Below are 25,613 nucleotides of genomic sequence, written 5' to 3' on the forward strand. Positions count from 1 at the left end.
GTAGACTGTTCCTGGGTTTTCACTGTAGAGTACTCTGCTGTTGAGTATTCTGTTCTTCTATGCCCTCCCAGGCATTGTTCCCATGTTCGGCATACTGGCAGGTCTCTGAGGAGAGGATTCTGCTTAATGACTCCAGACAGTAGGGAACCCCTTTGATGAGGCCCCGGATGATCTGCTGGAAGTTGTCTTATTCACGAGCAGCCTCTGCCTACAGCAAACCTGAGGACGTTGTCTCCTGTCTCCTGCCTCCCAATCCCATCTCTAAAGACCAGCCTTTTTGGGGGCTGCTGCTGCTGAACTGGCACTCTCTTTCTGGTTTTCTTTCTTCCACCAAAGGCTGTCCGTGCAGATCACTGAGGATCTGGGGGTTAGCAAGTTATGATCTTGACTGAAGTAGCCGTGGGGGCAAAGCACTCCGATGAGACATTTGCTGAAGCAACAGGTAATCCTTTGAGACAAAAAATGCTATACAAAAGTTTTCTTATGTGAGACACGGTTCTATTGTGTCTATTTACCTAACCAAGCACTGAAGAACATTGCCTGTAATTGCTGAAGTTAACATACACAACACTCACAAACAAAACTACTTATAGTCACTTTCATGCTCTTCTTGCACAAGGAAGCAATGTGTTATCATTTATTTAATTGCTGCTGTGTACTGGTCAATGTTACTGCATTGCTATAATAATTGTCAGTCAGACTAGACTACAGTTTGTGTAATGAATAGAGAAACAACCTTACAGCAGTATGTTCTGAGAGGAAGTCAAATATAGGACTCTTTCATAGAACAAGATCAGATTATCAGCATGAAGAGCTAGAACAGTAGATTTAAGAATAAGATATATGAACTGTCATTGTGTAAGGTTTGGAAGGGTAGCTAACTAATTATCTCATAAGAAAAATAGCAAACAAATTCCTTGACTCTTCATGTGGGCTTTTTTCCCCTGTTACTTGTGCCATGAAGATGTAAATAGTTTGTTCTGTAAACTGCAAGATCATATAGTATAAAGAATAAAGTTTTTAACAAGTGGAATTACATGGTTGCCTAAAGTCGAATGAACGCGTCAAATCTTGGAGTGCATTTCATTAAAGCAGGTCAGTTAACTCTAATGAAGTCATCTTCAGTTTGCTGAACCCAGCCCAGATGATTCCAAATGATCAGCAAATAAATTTCCATGTTGCAGTTTTTCAAGGACATAGGCTTTGTGAAGTGTCTGGTTTTCTTGATTCTTTAACTTCTAAAGTGCTTTATTTGACTCCCTTTTAATAAGGCCTGTCTGTGGGGTTTTTTTGAGGGAACAGCTGACTTTTCCCTGAAACTGAGCCCCCCTTTAAGATGCCGGATGTCGGGCAAGCCAAGCAGAGGCACGGAGCATCGCTGCTTGCTATTAGTGTCTTTTAAGTCTAAGACTGTATCGTGCAGGAAGATTAGGCTGCTGTGGTTTTCCTTTGGGGAGGGGAGGGATTTAGATTCTCAGACATGTAGTTTCTGTAATTACTTGAGCAAGGGCTAGTTGTCAGGCCAGGGATGGCAACATTAAGCCCTTCTGTTCTAATTTTTCCGGAGGAAGTAATATTAAATACTGAAGCTAGTCAAAGTGCCAAATAGCCTCTCATCCTAAATTGGATCAAGAGGGACAAATGTTAAAGTTTCCTTCAAAATGAAGCTCCCTAAAATATTTTCGGAAGTGTATTTGATGTGTATTGAAATGCTTCACTCAGTAAGTTAAAAAAATTTCTACTGTTTGAAATCACTAACAATCACAACTTTTGAAGAGTTTTGGTCATGTTTCAACAGAAACTATAGCTTTCTCAGTCTCCAATTTTCTTACAGAAGATTGTTTCATTAGAAAACTCAAATAGTCCTTCTTAAATACCACAAATAGCATGATATCACATTTTTTGCTTATAGCTTCCATCATTGCGTGACCCAGTTGGAGGCATGATTACATCAATCCCTCCCTTGTGCTAGTTTCTCCCTGTCCCTGCAGAATGCAAAACTATGATACCAGCTGCAGGTTGATCACTGGTGCTAAGCCAGTTGCTTTATGATGATTGCTGCAAGCGAAAATGGAAGGTTCTCAGGCAGATTTGAACCAGTTTTAGTGGAACAAAGATTCATGAGGTAAATTTCTGCAACAAAATGTGAGCAATAGAGAAGAGTGGTTTGTGATTTATGAAGTAAATTTGTTCAATTTTTAGGGACAAGAATGCTGGTTTTTCAAGAAATCACATTGGACTAACGATAGTTATTCAGAGTTGGAACACTCAGTATGTTTCTATGTTAGTAATAAACTATAGGCATCATAATATTTGTAATAATTAAGACGAGAGCCAGTCAAGAATGGCAACTAGTGTCATAAGTCCTATTGAAACGCAGTACACTCAGTCATATCTCTTACTAAGCAGCAATTCAACACAATGTTATGATTTGGATTTGTCTCTGGGTGAATCACTACTAGTGTAAGAGGAAATTTTGACTCATGAACTGGCTGCTATTAGGCAGAAATTTGGACATCAGAGGCACAGCTCTATTTTTTTCCATTTACCTGCAAATGCAGCTGGGCAGAGATTCATGTGACGAATGGATTCTGTTTGCGAATAGAGAAGGTCTTGTTGGGGATTTGATGGTTGGAGGACGCCTGGGACTAAGCAATCATGAGATGATGGGGTTTTCAGTTCTAGGTGGGATAAAGAAGGGGACTAACAAAACTATCACGTTAAACTTCCAGAGGGCAGACTTTGGCCTGTTCAGAAGGTTGGTTAGCAAAGTCCCATGGGAAACAGTCCTTCAGGGCAAGGGAGCCCACGAGGGTTGGGCGCTCTTGAAAAATGAAATCCTAGCAGCTCAAGAGCAGGCCATCCCTGTGTTCTGGAGAAGGAGCCGGCGGGCGGAAAAGCCAGCTTGGTGGAGCAGGGAGATCTCAAGATGCGTCAATAAGAAGAAGAAGCTCTATGTGCTTTGGAGGAAAGGACAGGCATCTTGGGTGGACTACAGGGAGGAAGTGAGATCGTGCAGGGAAAAAATCAGGAGGGCCAAGGCCCAACTAGAATTAAAACTCGCTAAGTCTGTGAAAGACAACAAAAAGTCTTTCTACAAATACATTAACAGGAAAAGGAGGACAAGGGAGAATATCCAGTCTCTAGTGGATGCAGAAGGAATAACAGTGACAGGGGATAAGGACAAGGCTGAGGTACTTAATGCCTTCTTCGCCTCAGTCTTTAATACCAAAGAAAGTTGTTCCTTCTGTTTACAAATCCAAGAGTTAGAGGGGCAGATTGAGGCTCCCGTGATCCAAGAGGAGGCGGTTAGAGACTTGCTTGCCCAGCTAGACGCCCACAAGTCTATGGGGCCGGATGGGATCCACCCAAGAGTATTGAAGGAACTGGTGGATGTCCTTTCCAAACCCCTTTCCATCATCTTCCAGAGGTCCTGGCTGACTGGGGAAGTTCCACTAGACTGGAGGCTGGCTGATGTTGTGCCCATATACAAGAAGGGTTGCAGAGAGGATCCGGGGAACTACAGGCCTGTCAGTCTCACCTCAGTGCCAGGGAAAGTCATGGAACAGGTCATGTTGAGTGCTATCATGAAGCACATGCAAGAGAACCGGGTGATCAGGCCCAGTCAACATGGGTTTACAAAAGGCAGATCTTGCCAAACTAACCTGATCACCTTCTATGACAAAATCACTCAACTACTGGATGGGGGAAAGGCTGTGGATGGAGTCTTCTTGGACTTCAGTAAAGCCTTTGACACGGTTTCTCACAGCATTCTGCTTCAGAAACTGTCAGCCTCTGGCCTGGACAGGCGCACACTCTCCTGGGTTGAAAACTGGTTGGATGGCCGGGCCCAGAGAGTGGTGGTCAATGGAGTTAACTCCAGCTGGAGGTCAGTCACAAGTGGGGTTCCTCAGGGCTCAGTACTGGGTCCAGCTCTGTTCAATGTCTTTATCAATGACCTGGATGAAGGCATTGAGTGCCCCCTCAGCAAGTTTGCAGATGACACTAAGCTGGGAGGAAGTGTGGATCTGCTGGAGGGTAGGGAGGCTCTGCAAAGGGATCTGAACAGGCTGGACTGCTGGGCCGAGACCAATGGGATGAGGTTCAACAAGGCCAAATGCCGGGTCCTGCACTTGGGGCACAACAACCCTATGCAGCGCTACAGACTGGGGGAAGAATGGCTGGAGAGCTGCACGGAAGAGAAGGACCTGGGGGTGCTGGTTGACAGCCGACTGAACATGAGCCAGCAGTGTGCCCAGGTGGCCAAGAAGGCCAACGGCATCTTGGCTTGTATCAGAAATGGGGTCACCAGCAGGTCCAGGGAGGGGATTCTCCCTCTGTACTCAGCACTGGTGAGACCGCACCTTGAATCCTGTGTTCAGTTCTGGACCCCTCACCACAAGAAGGATGTTGAGGCTCTGGAGCGTGTCCAGAGAAGAGCAACGAAGCTGGTGAGGGGGCTGGAGAACAAGTCTTACGTGGAGCGGCTGAGAGAGCTGGGGTTGTTTAGCCTGGAGAAGAGGGGGCTGAGGGGAGACCTTATTACTCTCTACAACTGCCTGAAAGGAGGTTGTGGAGAGGAGGGAGCTGGGCTCTTCTCCCAAGTGACAGGGGACAGGACAAGAGGGAATGGCCTGAAGCTCCGCCAGGGGAGGTTCAGGTTGGATATCAGAAAAAAAATTCTTCACAGAAAGAGTCATTGGGTACTGGAACAGCTGCCCAGGGAGGAGGTCGAGTCGCCTTCCCTGGAGGTGTTTAAGGAACGGGTGGATGAAGTGCTGAGGGACGTAGTTTAGGGAGTGTTAGGAATGGTTGGACTCGATGATCCAATGGGTCCTTTCCAACCTGATGATTCTGTGATTCTGTGTGACCAACCCAAGATCACCAGAAAGACTCTTATTCCTCTGCTTCTGCACAGTGGAGAAACACGGCCGAGACAAGCACATAAAAACATTTTAAATGCTTCCACACATACCTAAAGACAATTTCATGAATTCAGAAATAATGTGAGACCTGAAATGTCAAATGAAAACTATAATAGGTGTTTGGAATGATTATAATATTCTTCGGAAACATTTAGCTTACTTTTTTGCAGTTGTTGCATTAGGTCCAAATTCTCTGGCATTAATGGCTTGTTCTGGTATCTCCATGTGATTTTCTTTTTTTTAGTAGGTAGATGAGGAGAAGGAATAGGCACATGGGCTGCCCTGCTGGGCCTCAGCTCAGTCCAGCTGAACCAACACCTTCACTCTCCTTGTACATTTTGAGGCAGGACAAGAGCTCTTTCCTGTTTGTCTTCCAGGTTAGCTACGTGCCTTACTAGAAGGAAGTGTGTTTGGGAGAGAATGGCCATCATATCTGGCCAGGGAGAAAGAGCAGTCATCAAACTGCAGGAGGGGTCTGGTTTACATTACCAGATGTTGGGGGATAAGTCATCAAGGCAGTCCAAGATCCTAGTTTGGTTGTGTGACTGAGGACGAGAGATATCTACTGATATCACCTTTCCTTCCCTTGAGCATGTTTTTCTTTTTTTCTTAGCATTTTGTCTCACTTACAGCTTTGAAGAGGTTAATTATTGATTAAGCATCAGTATCAATTGCAGTAGCTCGGTGCTTTGGTGTTTTCTTCCTGCATACCAGTAAAATAATACCCTAGAAAAAGGTGCTGTTTTGAAGTTTCATCTTTCTACTTTCCCCTCATGGATCCATGGCCTATGGGTTTTCTGCTCGTGCCTCTATTCGATCTCCCTTGCTAGTAAGACCTGGAGCTCACCTTCCCCACAAACCTCTAATGAGACCATGGCTGCAGGAGTGTCTTATTTTCCTTTCTTTTCAACTAGGCTTGAATGCTTGAAGCTGCCTGAATTTTTCAAAAGCTTGGCCATGCCAAAAATGTTTTTCTGTAGGGTGTGCTTTTTTTCTTCTTCTGCCCTCTCTCCTGCTAAAACTCATGATTCACTCTGAGACGGTTGAGCATTTTAGTGTATGATGATGAAGAACACAGAGAAGACATCAAAGACGCAAACACAAACAAGGTCTGTCCTGAATTAGGATCACTGATTGCAGGATGAGGTGTGTGGTTTTGTAGGCGAAAATCAGTACCAAAATTCCAGAGTACTGTAGGTACTCAGTCCTTTTATTTTTAGGGAGACTATTTGTAGTGTTGCACTTAACCTTAGCACAAGATTTTCTCATAAACACCTACAGGAGAACATGCTAACTTTACTCTTTCAGACCTCTAACAAACCACTGTGTTTCTATTCTGTCCTGTAATTAAACAGAGATAATGATGGAGCTCCAGCAAGTCAGGACAGCGTTAGCAATGAGATGCAAGAAATTCCTTCATGAGGGACTAAACTGTCCCAGACCTTATTGTGACATGGAGAAGGCAGTCCCAGCTTTGTACTGCCTTGCATGTCTGCTGCCAGCAAATGTTGACATTTTCTTTCTGTCTTTCTCTTTAATTGTTTAGTTGAAATAATGACATTTTTGTCTTGAAAAATTCTTAATTTGAAACATGTTGAGCAGGTCAAACTCTAATTGTTTTGCTCTGCATTGTAAATGATTTGGAGGATATTTGCACATTTCTGTATGTCATGCCCAAGAATATTATAAATAACTTTTTCGCTTATAATGACTTTCTTGTTGACAGTGAACCTTTGGAAAAGAAAGCTTTGACATTAAACACAGGATATTTGAGGAGCTTATTCATGACAATTAGGCACCAAGTGAAATGTGTGTTGCCATGGAGGATGTTCTTGGCAATTTGTTCATAGGGGTATTTTTTAAGTTGGTTTAGTTTTGTTTTACATGTCTTTTTTAATTGACCAGTAATATACCAGTGAATGAAACCTATAAATGCATTGTTGACTGGCTAATGTCTCAGCTGTAACCAAATGGAGCTAATCATTTTAGCTCAAATGTGTCCAAACTTTCTGATCCTATCAGATGTATGGAACTTATATGTATATTAAATATGTATACATAGTATATTATTAATATATCAATATACATATTAATATGTATATTAAATATGTATACATAGTATACATAGTATACATATTTAATTCATCAGAGATCCGAAGAACAGAGGAAATCTGGAGTAATTCCCAGGTGAGCAATGGTGTCAGGCTAGGCAAGGTATGCAGTTGAGTCCAAATGACCTATGAATTGACTCACATAGTGAAATTAGGTTTACCCTATATATCCCACCCAGCAGCAGCTGGTGACCAGTTACACATGCTGTGTCTTCCCAGCATGGGAACCAAACCTGAACCATTCAAGAGCTACAGGTGATCTTAGAGCCACAGAGCAGTTGCCTCCACTCCAGAACTGACATGAATATGGAGTTAAACTAGCAGATCTACCTGTGGTAGAAATTCAACATATCTCCCTTAAAATGAACAGAGCTATAGCACCCTTGTTTCCAATTCTTATGAGGAAAATTTATCTTAAAGATCATTAGGAATTTTTTGAATGTTTGGAAACGTGAATAATATTTCCAGGGATGTATTCAGGAAAAAGGAGGAATCATGAAAGATGCTAATATATTGTTTATTGTTTACTCATTAATAATTATGCACTGATACTGCAAGATGTGTCAACGTGGACTCTGATTTGAAAAGCTGAGGATAATTTCCACAGACCCATGAGGGTTTCGGAGCTGAATTTCATGGGAATTTAGATCTTGTTTATCTATAAACATTCCATGGTCACAGAAGTTAATTCCACTTCCTTTATATTAACAATTTGATTTCTTTTTTTTCTTTCTTTTTCATTCAGGTCTGGCAAAGCCCATGGGATTAGTTGAAGGTCCAGGAGGCTTGGGCCAGGGGGGAATGGCTGCTACCCTGAGAGATGATAGCCACGAGTCAGAGACTAAGTATGAAGAATATGGTTACAATGCCCAACTCAGTGACAGGATATCACTGGACAGGTCCATCCCTGACTACAGACCGAAAAAGTAAGTTGAATTCCACATTATAATTGAGAGTAAGTGGTTGATGGTTCTGTTGACCCACCATGGTATTGTTCTCTTCAAATCCCATCCTGGTTAGAGTATGAGAGCAGTTAGTCATATACAGACCTCCCACACACAGTGAAAATTAAACAGGCTGACCACCATCTCAAGCACGAAGTATCATTTTAAATGCATAGCTAATTCAAAAACTGCATCGGGACGTTGGTGCTTATTGGGTTTAGTTCACTTAAAAAAAGCCAGGTAGTGCCTATCATCAGAGGTGGGAGCCTTAGTTGGTGCTTTTTGTAGGCCTGTGCAAAGGAAGGTGGGGCAGGGACAACAAACACGTTGTTGACATGGGTCACTTAAGAAAAAAAAACACATCAAATCAACTGCTTTTTCTTTAATTGCATTTGATGGTCTTAGAATTGTTAAATCGGGGTTTACAATGTGCCGAAACATGGACTAAGTGTAATCCATTGGGGTCCTATAATTGCAGTAAGATTTGTTTTGTCTTTGGAATGTGTGTTTATTTTTATTCTAGTGTTGTAGTCTTCACGTGCCTGTGTTGTGTTTGACATTGTAGTTATATGTTTAATATTTGTACTGATTTATTATATTTTGTACTAAATGGCTTTCAAATTTTTCATATTTATGGAGTTATGTATCTTCCAGATGAGACATCCACACTGTCATCCCACGAATGACAATCAGTAATGTCTTAATGCAGAGGAGATCAGCAGCACTGCCTAGTTACTCTCAGGAGACAGAATTGAAAAGAATACTTAATTAATTTCTAATACTAATCTTCTGTTTTAGAAGACCCACTAGGGCTTCTAGGCAGAACTGAAAGTTAAATAAAAAAGTATCTTATTAAGTAACGAGGAAAGTTTAGCCAAGCAAAACAGCTGCGCTCTGTGAGTAGATTGCAATTGAATTAGGATTTTAGGCAGTTCATGCTGCCAAACCCAAACTTCAGCAAAACCAAGCTTCAGCTTAACTACAGATTTCATTAGCTGTGTTACATATTAGTCTAATCTCAGAAGTATTGACTCAGCATTTATTTTCTCGGGTAGTTGCTATACAAAAGGAGACCTCGATAAAAGAAGTGGCAGAGAGGAAAAAAATCTGCTGCTTGGATGTCACGTTTGATGCAAGTATACTGACTTGTCCAATCGCCTCATTTCTTTTTCTCTCTTGATGTATCATAAAAATCCATCATGGAGTTATTCTTGGGAAAAAGTAATCTGTAGTTATGCAAATATTTGAGTTGTGCATCAGATCTGGTCTAAAGACCCTTAAGAATCAGTGTGAAGCCTTTCAAATGAAAGTCATTGAGGTTTGACCTGGTCAGGTGAATAATAAGTGAGAATGCTCTACTTGGGAATACAGAAGCAGAGGTTGCAGGGCTCGAATCTAGCTCAGCAGCTGTCAGAAGCGTGAGAGCATTTGCAATGCAGTGATGTTTCATTTCAGATTATACTCTTCCACAGTTTTACCGGGAAGATTCAATAAGTCATTTAGATAAGCTTCGTGATGTTCTCCTTCTGGGAATCTCATAAGGCCATGGTGCACTATTAACTGTCTGAGTTACTGGGAGAACTGCCTGCCTTGTGGTGTTTTGACACTTTTGAGGTGGTTCTAATTAGGTCTAGATGCTGGAATTGAAACACATCTCTAGATAAAAGTCACAGGGAAATCCTTCAGATTGAATTTGCTATGAAAAATAAGCACAAGTTTGGAGAAGGTAGAAGCTTTTATTATATGGAGAGTTTTATCCACTCATATCAAAGGACCTTTGGCTGCCATTTGGTTGCTATTTTCTGTTATAAATTTCTGCTGTCCTCATTAGCAGCATTTTTTATCTCTGACCACTTCAAATGCAGAGCTACTCATATACTGTCTCTCTTGAGAGCTCACACTCTAACAGAAAGAGGCAGTTTTCACTCCGTACCCTATCAGCCTTCTCTTATCAACCATGTGGTACAACATCTGCTTGCCTAACAGGTGATAGTTGTGCATTATAGCCGTAAGGCAAAGCTGAGATTGACTTTCTGTTTGATTTGGACGCCCTGCTCTAATTATGTATTGGAGAGAACTAAACCTCCAGATCTTTGAAGCAGGCTTTGGGAAAAGCACTCTTGTTTTGTCCAGCCTTATATACTGACTTGGCCAATGGTCTCATCTCTCCGTCTTTCACTAATAGCTTTCGTCACTGAGCCCTTCTCAGTCTGCTTGTGATTTATAGTCACATAATTCCCAGAACTTTCCATTTTTAAAAAGGAAGGACTTCTGATTTTTAAATTGAGAAGCAAGATAGAATTAATGTCCAAGGCCATGTACAAAGTCCATGCCTTGGACTTTGGGAATGTGAACGAAGAGAAGTTTTTTATTCATAAATAAAAAAGTTCTCTTCATTCACATTCCCAAAGTATTAAACCATGTTTTCTCCTCATTCTGGCTTCCATATAAAATGTTCAGATCTACATATTTGCACACAACAGTAGTTATTAAAGATATGAACCTGGAAAATTTATACTCAAAGCTGCATTGCATAGACACAAGTTATTAAAGTAAATATGACTTCTCTGTGCAAGTGTAGGACTCATAATATTCAAGGCTCAGACTTCTTTTAAAGAAATTTGATCAAGAATATTATCTTTTAGTTCATTTTATCTTTGATCTTCGCTCTTATTGTTGTCCAGTATCTTATTCTGATAGAATAAACCTTTTGTTCTATCTGCTAACATAGCTACAGTAAACAATCAGCAGTTTAATTGCTTTTCAGGAGGTATTTTCACCTTCACAGAGCAAATTAAAAAAATATGTTACGCTAAAGAGGTGTACAGTTAGATAACGTGACCATGAAGGCTCCTGGAGTCACCTGCTTGTCCTTCCTCTGCAGTAAAGTCCGCAAGGCTGGGTGGGTGATCCTTTTCTCAAAATCCTTTTCCCATATACTCACCCTGTGTTCTGCTTTTCTGCCTGTTGCTGCCAGTGCAGTTATTCCTTTTAACTCGGAAGCATTTTCTTTATGAGAGGAGCTGCTAAATCAGTGCAGGAGACAACAGCAGGTTTTGTGCTTGTTGTGTTTGTGTGCCAAATCAAAGCAATGACAGTAAATAGCTCGCTGGCGATTACAATTCACACAATAATTGCAAAATTATAGTTTGATCCTAACACAGTGTAATAAATACATCTCAGCTTTTTCTTCTCGGATATTGCATCTCCCACAGCTTGAATGCTTGCCCTGTCTCTATGCAGCAAGCAGATAACCCTGGGGAAACAGTCAAAACCATACTGTGAGTTGATATTTCTAGCTATGTGTAGTTTCAAGAGACATATAATATAGAGAAGTTGCCGCTCTCTTTTATTGAAAAATGCAGAGCCTCCCCAACAGTTTGTAAGTTTATTCAGTTTGACCTTGAACGCTGTTTTCATTTCTTGTTGGATTTCACCTGAATCAAATGGGTTGATTTTGAACTTGGAATGATGATCTTTCCTTAACATATTATGTAACTCCTAACGGTCATTTTTGCCTATAAGCAGCTGAGTACGGTGCAGCGGAGTTCTCTGAGGAGGTGCAAGGACTGAGTAGTGAGAATGGAATGTGTTTGAGTTCAATGTCAAGTAGAATATTTATTATGGTTGATTTACATGTATTTAGAAAAGCTCAGCTAATCATCCTAATGTTGGAACGAGCTGTGATTTTACTTCACATACTCAATAGAAAGTAGTCAATATCTTTTTTTCTGTTAAAATGCAAGACAATAAAACAGTGGTCTGGTTGGTACTGACTACTATTAACTGTCTAAATTCTAGAATGAATTTTTTAGTACATATGAAACCTACATTAATGGCAAAAGAAGTTTGCAGGATTATTTTTGTTACTAGGGAATTCATAATGTGATGGAGGTATGTTCATCTCCTGTCATACAGAATCACAGAATCACAAGGTTGGAAAGGACCCATTGGATCATCGAGTCCAACCATTCCTAACACTCCCTAAACCATGTCCCTCAGCACTTCATCCACCCGTTCCTTAAACACCTCCAGGGAAGGCGACTCGACCACCTCCCTGGGCAGCTGTTCCAGTGCCCCATGACTCTTACTGTGAAGAATTTTTTTCTGATATCCAACCTGAACCTCCCCTGACGGAGCTTCAGGCCATTCCCTCTTGTCCTGTCCCCTGTCACTTGGGAGAAGAGGCCAGCTCCCTCCTCTCCACAACCTCCTTTCAGGTAGTTGTAGAGAGTAATAAGGTCTCCCCTCAGCCTCCTCTTTTCCAGGCTAAACAACCCCAGCTCTCTCAGCCGCTCCTCATAAGACTTGTTCTCCAGCCCCTCACCAGCTTTGTTGCTCTTCTCTGGACACACTCCAGAGCCTCAACATCCTTGTGGTGAGGGGTCCAGAACTGAACACAGTATTCGAGGTGCGGTCTCACCAGTGCTGAGTACAGAGAGAGAATAACCTCCCTGGACCTGCTGGTGACCCCATTTCTGATACAAGCCAAGATGCCATTGGCCTTCTTGGCCACCTGGGCACACTGCTGGATCATGGTCAGCTTGAAAAACTCTTCCGTAGTTAAGGCCAAGAGAAGAAGAAGGGGCAAGGAAAGAAGCACAGGTCTCTGCACGTTGCAGCTGAGACCCATCTTTGCTCACTGCTATACTCAAGTTTTTCAAGGGCTAAACCACTGTGGGAAATATGTTGCAGATAGCTCAGGATGTCCTGATCTCTCTTCCCAGCAGTAAAATATCAGCAGGACTTTCTAGCCCTCACTAACATACCCCGTTTCCTCTGTGCAGTGGAAAAAAACCCTGCATAGTCATTTGCCTTCAAGTGGTTTGGTTTGTTAGAGGTAGTGAGAGTAGAGAAAGACAACAGGTTTAGGTGGAACATGCTGTATTGCTGCTACAGGTGTCAAGAACAGCAGCAGCCATCCTCCTGCCCTTTTGGGGGAATAACACTGCTGCCAGCTGTAGCACAAAAGCTAAGTCTGTGCTCCAGTAACAAAGGATCATAGTCAGTCCTTCCCAATCATGCGTGAAGACAGAGGTGCTACAGCCCTTTGTGACAGGAGACTTTACCAAAGATGAAGAATGCAGAAAAAGTCAAAACCTGAGGGAATTTCATTGAAAGGTCGGGGGAAGGGCTCCTAAACTTACAAAAGCTGTTTGTATTGCCGTATAGCATCCTGGAAAATTGGGAAGTGTCAACTTACCAGATGCTTTCAAACGTAAGCATTGTCTCTTAGGATAACATCAATTCCCCTGCTCTTTGTGGTGCACGGGCGGGATCACAAGAGGTTGGAATAAACAGGTTGAACACCTGTAAATTTGGCATTTTCTAACTTTATGTCACTTGACTTTGCAACTTAAGTAACTTCTGGGGTTTCTTTACATGCAGGACACGTCCACACATACATACACATGCACTTGTTTAAACCACTTGCTGTGATGCATTATGCATAGTTTTGAGAAAAGTTAATATGAACCCGGAGCTTCTATAAGGCCTAAATTTGCTTTTAGCAGAGATTGTCACTGCTTGGTGACGATCTTTAATTTAACTGATCTTTTCTGTGCAACTTGATGCTTAGTGCGTTGTGGCAGTTCAGCGGTAACAATAAGACTAATATATGGATTCTCTGCTAGCTCTATCTGCCAAAGAAGATATTTCTTTGTGTTATGGTCATGGATGTTTGTATTGAGAAAATTCAGCCCTAAAGAACAAACTTATTAATGCTGAAGCAAGTCAAGTCTTTAGCCATAAAGAGCAGAGGAATCTAGGTCTCGAGGAAATTACTTTCATTTATTCAGTTCTTTTATAGAGGCGAGCATTTTCGTTTCTTGCTATAGACATTTCACAATAGCAAAGGAATTGCATCTCTAGGGCTCTGAAGTGTAATTAATGGTTCACTCCACTCTATACCTAAGGAAAAGCTTTTTTAATTACCTATCAAAAAGGATTCTGGAATTGATCAAATAGTGCTATCGAGGGGGCAGACTTGGTAAATAGACCTCTGATTTGTTCATTCAAGGGTTTAATAACAGTTGCTGGAAAACAGCCTTTCTGTCCTTCAGTGGTCGGTGAGCTTTTGAGAATGCAGAGAGCTCACCTTTCATTTTGACCCTTTCTTTTGGTGCTGGAGCTCTGTGAGCTCAGTGTGATCCGTGAGCCAGCAGCCAGCAGCTCTCTCGAGCCCGGTCGTGTTTGGCAGTTCCCTGTGGTGAGAGGGAGCTCAGTGTGTGGGTGCAACGGCACCTGCCTGAGGCTGTCTGATGGGCTGCTCCTCTGCCCGTCGGTGTTGGGTGTCCCTGCGGGAGCAGGGCAAGAAGGCAGATGGCTTTCAAAGAGCATTAGCTTTTGGATCAGTGGATTGGAGAGAGCTAGACCTGGTTTTACTTTATTTTCTCCACCTCTGCAGCTTGCTCTGCCTCATGACCCACTTTTCACATGCTCTGGGGACACTAGGTGTTCTTAGCACAACTTTTCTAAGTGGCACAAGAATCTCCAAATTAAAACAGACCCTTAAGATGCTTCCCAGGTTAACCAGAGTATAACAGAATGGGCCCTTTTGCAAGGAGGACTTGAACTGGAACAGATCCAGTGCAGTTCAACAACCAGGATTTCTGCTGAGCAGAAAAAGGCAACTGAAAAACAAAACCTCATCTAAAATATATTTTATATATTTTAATATCAGGCTGAACATCTTCTGTGAGTTTATTATTCTAAAAAAAAAAGTTGTTTAGACCAATGAAATGTTTAGTTTTTAATGTCAAATTTAGTTCTAAAATAATTAATTTTCTGTCGCTAGGTTCTATTAATACTTTCATATTTACGTCAGGCCACAATGAAGTGAAACATTGGTTGAAATTAAGCATTTATTTTTCACAGCTGACTGTTTCGCAATGTACATGCACAATATTTGTATTTCAATTAGGCTTATTTTTTTTAATAGGGAACTTTATGACTTTTTGCACCCACTCTCAGCAAATCTAAAAAATTGTGCTAAAATTTTGAAAAACCCGTTGTGGCCACTCTGATTGCAAATATCACAGAAGTTGGAGCAGAGAGAAGGAAAAAGCAGAGATAGAAATGGAGCAGACAGAATTGTCTCTGGGCCACAGATTGGGATTGTTTATTGGAGGGAAACTGAGTAAGAGATGGAACCAACTGGTATTTTCATTGGATTCCACCTCAATGTCCAGATGTGGATTTTGAACAGAATAAGGGAGGTGTGTGTGTACACGTATACTCTGGGATTTTATATAGATCTCACCCAGCTTTGCCAGGTTACACAGGCTGGATGTTTTCCTTGGGCTGTGAAACTCCCCACACACTCTATGCACAATTGGTAAAACAGCTTCATAGAGATGTACCCAAGTCTGAAGTGACTTTCTGTTTTGCCCGGGAATAGAAGGAACGAGTGTAGACTAAGTCCCTGTGTTGCTTCTTGTGTGGAGAGCCGGGCTCTGACCAGCCCCTGCACAGTGTTCTGTGTTGTAATTCTGACTCAGCTCATTTCAGACGTCAGTTGACAACCTAAGTTTGCTCTCACTGCTGCCTCTGGGCCAGTTGTGCTTATTTGTGTATCCTTGTGTATGCCAAAGGCTTATCGCTGCAGTTTGGGAAGCGTTTCCTGTTTTGGCTGTTAATGGGCTCAGATGGGAACTGTGTAAAGCCCACAAAAGATGGAAAAATCATCTGCTGCTTTGGCTGGGAAAGGAAACTCCCTCTGAATCACAGGTACTGCCAGCCAGCTCCTGGCTTTACACCCAGTGCTCTTTTTTTTGTAGTGTACCTTGTAGTTGTCACTGAGATCTGTAATCGTGATTCGACCCTGTTTATGAAGGTACTGTAGGTCTTCTCCCAAACTCTGCTGAAGCTCTGCTTGCTTTGCATAAATAATGATATATTAATTGGGATGTGGGGCTCAAACTTTGGTCTCCAAAATCCCAGGTGACCGTTAGGTCTTTGAACATTTATTTAGTTGTACATTGTTAAATTGCTCTAATGAGAAGACTGAAGAACAGATTAGAACTGTCACCAATGTTCCCAATAATAACCAAAAATAATTGAGAAACTTCCCAGTCACTTGTTGAAGCCGTTATTATGAAGGTTCTCAGACTGATTTTGCTTGATCAAAAACAGTAGAGTATGACCATGAGAGTGCCCAAGTTGCATTACACTTTCTGCTCTGTTGTGCATAGGGCTGGTGGGTTTGGGTATCCATACCAGAGTGTTTTGCCGGCTCCTAAGCAAAGACTCCCCCAAGCCGGACTCCATGCTGTCTGCAAAGTGGCAGTGCTAGACATACAGCAATGCCTCGCAGTTATTTCTGATATTCAATAGAAGTTTTCTCTGGCTTTTCCCATTAAATATGTTATTGATTCCCTTTTGTTTAGTGCTAGACTTTCCAATTAAATAGTGACTTTAATTATAGAACAAAGCATTTAACATAGATCTTGATTATGAACACTGTCCCATGGGATAATAAAAGAAGAAGCAGCAAGGCTAAATTAAACAGAAACATAAAATTGAACCACCTTTTCCAAAAACCCACCTTATGTTCAAATGCTGTAATTTTCCTCTTGTTATATTTTTGCATTGTCTTTATGTATATTAATTGTTGAAGACAAGTTCTGCCCGAGTGTCAGCACTAATAAATGTAGATTTAGTGAAGGCTGAATTTGATTAGCAAGGGAGCATGAAAAAAAACCCGATTGCAATGTTGTGTGTAAATGCAGTAAGACTGGAAGCCATTCCCTGCAGTTTGTCTGCACCAGAACGTACTCTGGAATACATTAATAGTTTACCTAAGGTGAGTTGCATAACATTGACCAAAACTTAGACATCAAATTAAAGGTGATCAACTCGGCTGACTTCGTAGTCGATGGAGAAGAAGCAGCCATGGTAGCATTGCTTAAGATCTGTATAATGTGTGACTTCTACATTTTCAGGTGCCTTAAATACAATGGCAAAGTATGTGTTCGAGACTAGTAATTTTCTGAACTTGAAAAGAGAAACACAATATTTTCATAGCAGGAGTATTTCCTCCTTAAGATGCGCGGTGGTGGAGTGAGCCTTCAAATTGTGTGTGCTGTTCTTTCACAAGTAAACATATATCTGTATTGTGGAAGCACTACAGAGATCCAGCCATGACTTGCAGCTGTCTGCAGCTGCGTGTTGGCATTTTAAAGTTTCTTTCATTTCACTCCCCTGGGCCCATGGCTCGTTGTTGCCTGCTATCACTTCCAGGGAGAAAAGGATATTCCTGTAAATTTCTGAACTGTCATGTTATGTTACTCTCCGTGACATCACATTACAGGATAAAAAGAAGTAACAGAGCAAGTCAGGCAATGAATTCAGGGTGGTATTGCTTTTCCTTTTATGTTTCCTTACATGTGTATCTGTTAGGCTATACCCGATATCCTTCTTACAGCTTTGAAGGAATTCTTCTAATGTTTTGAGACGTTCTTCCCCTTTTCTTTCTTAAAATGCACATGCAAATTTGGTTCTGCTGACAATGTGAGATATGTTTTATCTCCAAATGCTTCCCTGGTGTAACTTCAAATTTAGCTAGTTTTGGTTCCTATTTTATTTGGATAGGCTTCTTAGTAAAAAAAAGTCAAGGTTTCAGGTCAAATAACATCAAGGAGGGGTTTGTTGTTGTTGTTTGTGTCTTTGTGATAAAAACATGAACAGGCCAAAATGTCAGACAGTTTACTCTTCTGTCTGAAATAAAACTGAATTGTGGACTCCAAGTTGATGCAGTGTTTCATTTTAATAGTGTTAGTTCTTGCTTGTTTTGCCCATGACTCCTGTTTTGAGTGAATTTAGTGCTAATAAAAGTGAGAGACTCTTCAAACTAACCAGAGCCAGAAGTACTCAACAGTAGCAGGTAAGCAAATGTAAGCTCCCTGGTCTTGGATAGCTTGATTTAGATGCTTTCCTAAGTTTTGTTTCTCTGAAACAGCACCTGTCAGCTAAGTTTGACAGTTTTGCCATGTTGGAATAAGGGGCCTCTATTTTCTGTTCCTTTAGCTTTCTGAAAAAAACCTTGTCTTTTGTTGTCTTTGTCTTCTGAGCCTTCTACTGTTGTCTCTAAATCAAACCGTAATCAAACCAGATCACCTTGCTGGACACAACTTTAAAGCACCTCTGGGCACTGTTGCTTCACATGCAGTTTGTGCACTGTTTTCCCTAAATTTCTAACTCGCCAACTGGCTGTCTTAATAAGCAATCATTATGGAGCTGAGTACATGCAATTTTGGTCACAAGAAACCCTGTAGCAGGTGAATGTTTCCACCGGGAAACTTCTTTGGAAACATGGTGCAAGCCCTGAGGAGCAGGAGCTCCAGGCCTGTGCCTTGGTGCATCCGTGGTAAAGTCAGCACTGATGATTATTGTCTATGTTTCTTGGCTGTCCGGTCATGTTTAAGTAACCCTTGTGAAGCAGGCGTCATGCAGCATGTCTAACTAAGCCTCGGAACTCCAAGGGGGTGAAAACCCCACTCTCTGCATGTAGCAGAAGGAGGTCAAGGTGTAAAATATGGTGTAAAATCAGATTAATGATCTCTGTGGTTCTTGAGGATTCAGTGCATTGAAAGGAATGGCCTTGTGAGCACTGGGAAGCTCAACTGGGAAATTTCATTTTTCACGCAAAACTTGTGGTGGAGCTTTTACGTCACTGAAGTTTTGTAAAGGCAGGGTCACTGGGAAAGCACAAGGCGTGCTCTGTGCTTCTAGAATTATTTTTTTTCATCCTGTGTGCAAATAAATGCTCTGTCTTAGAAAGGTGATTAGCCTAAATCTGTAATTAATGACTAGTTGAGGCAAAGTTACTTTTTGCAAAGAAGTTTGGCATGGGCTGCAATTTAAGTTAAGAAGTCAAGAATCCTCTGCATGTTATTGTGGCCACTTACGTGTACAGATTAGCATATATATGAAAATAACTCTTGGAAAAAAACTCTGGATCAGTGTTTCTTATCTCCCCTCCCCAGAAGGAAAGCTGGAAGGCCCTCACTCAGCATTTATAGTAGTGACAGCAGTGGAAGCAACAATATTCTCTGTTTTCTGTAGAGAATTATAATATAGCTGATACATTGTGCAGGGATCACTTAAGCAATGACAAGAAGCTGTTCAATGGAGGAGAACAGCAGAGCTGGCTGCCCAGCACAAAGACACACCTCTCCTTATATGTCTAAATTCAACAGAGAAAATGAGGATGGTTGTCATGCGGACATCAAAAAATCCGAATCACCTTGGTCTGAGAAGCGTACCTACAATTTTTGGTGGTGGTGGCATGGCAGGATTTGTCAGCGAGGCATTAGGCAGCTTTAAGTTATAGGAGATTTAATTTCAAATTGAATACTACTTATGCACAAAGGTCCCTGTTTCTCAGCTTCTAAAAATGAAGCCCTCTGGAGCTGCATTTTACCTGTGTGAGATGCCTTCAGGTTGTCAAACAGTTCCTTAATTAGTTTATTTACTACTTTGTGCCAAGGGATAAGTATATTATTTATTCTACAGTCCCAGATTTTTGTTAGTCTGCATTTATGCATTTTGTTTTCAGAAAGACCTAGTGCTGGGCTTGCCTCGGGGGTAGTATGAACACACCTCTCTGGCAGAGACAGTCGTTCAGACTTGACTAATGGTAGAATATTAATAGCAGCAATAATAATTAAAACAGTGCTCTGAAATACCCTTGGGTGCTGTTGCTAAGTTAGACTGTACCCCTAAAATTCCAGAGGAAAAGCATAAATTTGATTAATTTCCATCCAGAAAGTGAACAGTTGTCTCTCTGAGCAACTGGAGTAAGCTTTCATCTCCTCCGTGGGTGTTTCATTAGGACACAGCTCTCCCAGAGGGGCATGGTGCAGTTTACATTACATTCAAGATAAAAATGACATTGAAGCTTTGGTCCTGTATTTTCTACGCTGCCTGAAAACAAATCCATGACCTACAGCTAGTTCATCGGCTTAGTGCCTTGGTGTGCTTAACCCACGTGTACCCACGAGGCAAGGAATTTGTGATCTGTTTGCTCATCGAGGAGCGCTCCACTCCTTTGCCTGACAGACCTGGGAATCTGTGGAAGCAACGAGGGGAAAGTTTCTCTAAGTACAGATCTGAGGAAATAGTCTGGATGAGACATGTTGAATGTGTCTGTCTATAGATGACAGATGAAGAAGGGCATCACTGTGAGCACAGCTTCAGTCTGCTGAGCAGACAGTTAATGGGAATAATCTGTTCCCCCAGTGCAGAGCACTCGCTTCCAGGTTCCTTTCTAATGGCAAATTAATTTCAATCTGCAAACACTGAGCATGTGACGTCAAAATGTCTGTGATCTATGGCTAAGTGGGAAAAAATACCAGATAGCATAGAGTGAAAAAGGGAATCGGTTCTCAGCAGGCAGGTTTGGCCAAGGTCAGGGCATGAATGTTGAAATACTATAATGGCCACAGTTTCTCCGAGTAGAGAAAAGCCTGGCATGTGTCCTTGGCCCACTCAAATTCACAACCATACTGAAGTCTGTTGCCTGGTCTCGGATGCGTGCCCGATTTCTGTCAACCTGTGTGAAGAGTAAGCGTATGCTGACCTGTTTTTGTGAATAAGAGCTCATAAATATAAAATATCCCCATATATTGAAATGTTTTGCTCCTGTGAAGTGTGTGCCCTAGATATTAGCTTTGTGCTAGACAGTGAATGTGGTTGGATTTTTTAAAAACATTTTGAAAAACCTATTATGTATCCAAAATTAAATTAAAATGCAAGAGTTTTCTGAAGTGCTCAAAATAATTAGAAGGTAAGAAACTGTTGTTAACATTTAACTTTTAAATGCATGAAATTCTTGAATGCTGTGCTGTTCACCTCTAGCTAGCCTTTAATTTAAACAAAAGCTATAAAAGTGCAATTAGGCTCCAGTCCAATGAAGCACTTAAATATGTTCCTAGTTTTAAATGTGTGAGTAACCTCAGTGAAGTTAAAACGTGCTTAACTTCTTTACTTGAATAGGACATTTCATAAAGCAGTTACAATACACAAAGAACAATCCTGCAAGTGTTACTGAGAAAGATGTAAAAAGGAGTAAAGTCTCAAATGTGCTTCAGGATCTGACTGCTCTTAGGTTTTCACAAAGCTGGTTTTGCCCAGTGATTTATCCTGCAGGGTCCTGATCCGGAGTTCATTGAACTCTTTGGATGCTCCTCATCGTCTCTTGTTAAGGAGGCTTAGCTGGTCAGGCACCTTCCTGCCCTTGTCTACACACAGCACATGTACCTTCATTTGTCCTTTCTGCTTGACTCAGAGATGCTCTTTTTTACAAACATGCTGCTGCTGCTGCCACTGTATTGAGCTCCGCTCGATCCTGTATAAAGCATCTAAACATCATGGATTTAATACTCCCATTTTCAGTGCTAAATCAATGTTCTTTATGCGTTTGTTCTTGGAACACCGCTCTATTAGAACCATAATTCTTCCTACATACCATAAACTTGGTCTGTTTTCACTCCAATAGAAATTGATCATTTAAAGCAGGAGGAAAAACCCCTGTGACTGCTGTTTAAGCGTTTCAAGGCTATTGCTGGTTACTCAAATCAGCTGCTGCATCACCTCAGCACACCCAGTGCTGGGGTTACTGGGGAAGCATTACCTTTCTGGCTAAAACCCACCTTGCAGCTGCTGGGATAGGGCAAAATTAAAAGCTGCTCGCAATGGTTTTGGCAGGTGGTGAGGGGATGGTTTTACTCAGTTTATGACTGACCTCCCATTCAGTTATTTACGCCTCCAACCATCCTGTATCTGTACATAGGTAGAAAGAAACATTCTCCTGCATAACTGGATTTGACCAGAGATTAAAGCTAGTCTCCTGTGAAATACATTGGAGCCCATTAAAGAAAGGATTGGTTGCCAAACATTGTTGTATGTCCTCCCGAGACCATAAAAAACATTGTTAGCTGAAGTAATAGTGGAGAATGATTGCATTCCTCTATCCTCCTCCTTACCACTACACTGCAACGTGACAGCAAACCTGTAATGAAATCCGTGAAGAGCTCTGCAGCAGTTACCTTGAGAACTCTTTTATTGCCCTACATTTCTAGATGCCACTGTGATACTCAGTCTCCGTCCAGCACAAACAGCACCAGCTGAGGGATTGAGATAGTTAAAATTAAACAAAAGTACCTTGAATTTTTAACATTAAATACTCCCAGTAAATTTTTAATAGTAAAGGATAACTTTCTGTATTTACGTATTACTATTTAAATAACAAATACCTGCAAGGGTACAGCAAACTGTTGTATGCAAGTGGAAAATGGTGAGTTTACTCATGTTATGTTTTTCATGTTACTTATCAAATATTTTTCCTTTGATTCCATCCACTCCACCGTTTTTCCCTTACATCTGGCTTGTGCTCCGAGTGCAATGGGAGAGGCGTTTCAGAGAAGGTGGTATTTTAAGATATGTAGTCCGCTTTTGGATATCTGGGCTGTTATCTTCTTTCTTTACTACTAAGATCTTTTTTTTTTGATCTTGATGCATCAGCTTGAGTGGAAGAATACTTCTTAATGGGAATTCTGCTAGAAATCACTGTTGGAAACGCAGCTAAATAGCTGACTTCACATTGTTAGCTGGAGAGTAATGAACCTTGGTGGCAGGAACTAGAAGTGGTGCCACATGATAGCAGCCAATTTTGTGAATGCACCCTAGAAAACATTTCCTGGCTTCTCGAATGGTTCTTTCTGAACTTCCCCTATTTGAAACGTGAGGTCTTAGTTTTGGTGAAGCACTGAGATGAGAATATATTCTCTGTCCTCTAGAGACAGCATAATTAAGTTTCAAAAAGTTGCACACAAGACAGTGTTTTCTGAATGTATTTTGTTGGTAATAACTTTGAATTAAGTCACTGCTATTGTGAGTTGGAAAAATGCCTACAGTTTTGCCTTTATTTTCTGTCACTTCATTGATTTCACCGACGCTTGTATTTCACTTGAAGTTCAAAGAGCTGTCCAGGCTTAAAGCAGAATTTTGCAAAACCACTTTCATGTTTATTTTTTTTTAAACCACTCTTAAAAATCCAGTTGGAACAGGGATCTTCCAGAAATCCTGAGAACTTCTTGACAAATCTAAATAAGCCATTAGCGTTTAATTGCCTGGAATGAGGCAGAATACATGTCACTTGGAATTTAGTGGGGCTCTTCCTTAAATTTAAGTGCGGCATCATTAAAAACAAAATCTTGTGGGGGATACATTTTCTTTGGGATTTTTGAAAGGCATTTGAAAGCACACTTCAGCTTCTCCATTAATTTCCAATCAGCCTAATGCTTTCTGATGCAGCATCCAAGCAGCCACGGGCAGATCTGAATGGGCACACCAGGGGTTAGACTCGAAATTTCTTACAGATGGTATTTCAAAAAATATTAGTGACTCAACTTAAGTTCCCCAAAAAAAGCAAATGCTTTTTACTACAGGAGAATCTGAGCATGAGCTTTTAGCCATTTGTCATATTAATAAAGGGGCTTGTTTTAAAAGTGATTTGAACTGTTTTTAACATTTTCATATGTGTAAATTAATACAAGTATTAGGCGTGATGGCATGTTTCTGTTATTGTTTGCCTGAGGAAAACCAGAAATGGCTCACTGAAATACAAAGTGCCTTATTTTATGTGTGTGGCGGCTACTTGTGAAGAGTCTAATAATCCTAAGTGTAAGGTTTAATATTCTTCACAAACGGGGAAATCTTTGTGCCGCATATGTTAACTATGTATACCTTTTGTGTTATGAGTCACTGATTGACAGTTCTTAGGGTTTTCTACCATACACATAAAATAATTTGTCATAAGGAAGGGAGGAATTAAGCCAAATAGAGCAGGAAATGTGTTAAAAAATTCAAAAGATACAAACATGCATTGAGGTTTTTGTGCAGAGACATTAGTCCTCGTTGTACCGGCCTGAAATTTAAAAAGAAAGGGGAAAGGACAAAAATAACCGTCTGATCCTCAGTAAACCCTTGTCCCATGTGTATTACTGCAACTTCATGGGACCGTTAACCTACCTGTGGAACTGCCTGTCTCCCAGCTTGAAAGAGATCTCTCCTTTCTGGAAGTACTGGAGGACAGAAATTCCTGTGCCTTTGGTCTTTTCTGTAGGAAACAGGACAGAAAAGAGAGAATTCTAAGGCATAAAAGACATGTATTTTTTAAAAGCTGCTGCTGTTCTACAGGCATGAATTACAATTGTTCTGCCCAGGAGTGTGGGGAATTCCCAGGAGCAGATATATGTGCCGGTGAAATCATGTCATATTGCAAAGATTGGTTGCTCGTTGATATTGAAGGATACTTTTTCTTGAGACAGGAATTGAGATTAGCATAGAAACAAGGGTTTGGCCTGATTTCTTTCTTAAGTGAGTGATATCTTTCTTAAAGGCTTTTGGATGCAAAATAAGGAAAAGTGTGTCAAGGAGGCATGCAAAAAAAACGCTACTGGGAATTCCCACAGCATGGAGTTAATTTAAGATTGCTATTTATTATAATCCTAAAAATGACCATCAACGTCACTGTGTACCGGAAAAGCTGGAAAACAGGTTATTTTAGTTGACTTCCCCTGACTGCCTTTTAATATGAAGCACTGAAACACTGTTGGAAGAGGAACAGACACAGTTTGTACTCGGGAACAGTTGAGGAGGTGTCTGTATTTTAATGAATTTCTTCTTCAGGGATAACTGCTGAGGACATCCTACATGGAGTGTGGCGGAGGGAACAACTGAAGTCAGGTAGAAGTTGGTCAGGGAAGCTGACCGTTTGCGGGCTGTAAAGAGCTTTAAATAATACATACTATGAAGATGATCTCTTGAGCAGTAGAAAGGGCAGTTGTGTCTTTGGCATTACATTCAGTCTTGCAAAATTGTCATTCAGTTTGTTCTTTCAAGAAGAATGAGGCAGTAGAGCTCAAAATTGCCTTTCGCTGCTTTGGCAGATACTTCCTTTGCTGAGAACCCAAAAAGTGGATGGATAAAGAAAGTCAGAGTTAATGCTCATGTCTGTATACTGACAGGACTCTTATAGTACTTGCAGAGCTGGAGCAAAAACTATCCCATTTTTTTTAGCTGTCACTCAGGGGAGGAAATTCACCCACCAAATCCTCTGTCCATCAGTGTTGATGGCTTTTTGGAGCTGCCTAGACTACCAAGCTTACAGCACCAACAGGAATTGCTCTCTATCTTGTATCTGCATTTCCCCAAATAAATTCAGGAAGATGGGGAGGTGATGCTTTCTTCCGTATAGTAAATCAAAGTGGAGGCTGTCCATAAAACAGCACAGATTGTGAAGAAATAGCCGTGATAGAAGGGTATCTTCTGATATGACCGTAGTTTCTAGGCTTTTTCTGAAAGCAACTGTTGATTTCTTTTTACCTTAGTTGGAAATACAACAGTCTGCTCCTCTCAAGACATGGTGAGCATCAATGTTCTGTGCCACTGTTCCATCATTCACTGTTGTATTTATATTACATAATTCTTAGCGACTGCTGTCTTTGAGCTGCAAAACAGGAGGAGAAAGTAAGAGCAAGCCTTGACCTGAAAAATTTAGGGTTTTTTTTTTCTTTTCTTTTGGATAGGACAGAAAAATCCATCCTTTAAAGAAAGAGAATGTTGTGGCA

General features: G+C 41.1%; 1 protein-coding gene across 2 annotated transcripts in view; it reads left to right on the forward strand.

Annotated features, from left to right (window-relative positions):
* GALNT9 (polypeptide N-acetylgalactosaminyltransferase 9) overlaps positions 1–25,613 on the forward strand; it is a 157,697-nt gene that overhangs the window by 25,913 nt on the left and 106,171 nt on the right. For both annotated transcript variants that reach the window (XM_009555710.2, XM_054082748.1), the window contains exon 2: positions 7,782–7,962. In XM_009555710.2, the coding sequence (XP_009554005.2) occupies positions 7,782–7,962 (181 nt within the window). The remainder of the gene's footprint in view (positions 1–7,781; positions 7,963–25,613) is intronic.

The sequence above is a fragment of the Cuculus canorus genome, chromosome 17 (genome assembly GCF_017976375.1).
Source record: "Cuculus canorus isolate bCucCan1 chromosome 17, bCucCan1.pri, whole genome shotgun sequence".
Lineage (NCBI taxonomy): Eukaryota > Metazoa > Chordata > Aves > Cuculiformes > Cuculidae > Cuculus > Cuculus canorus.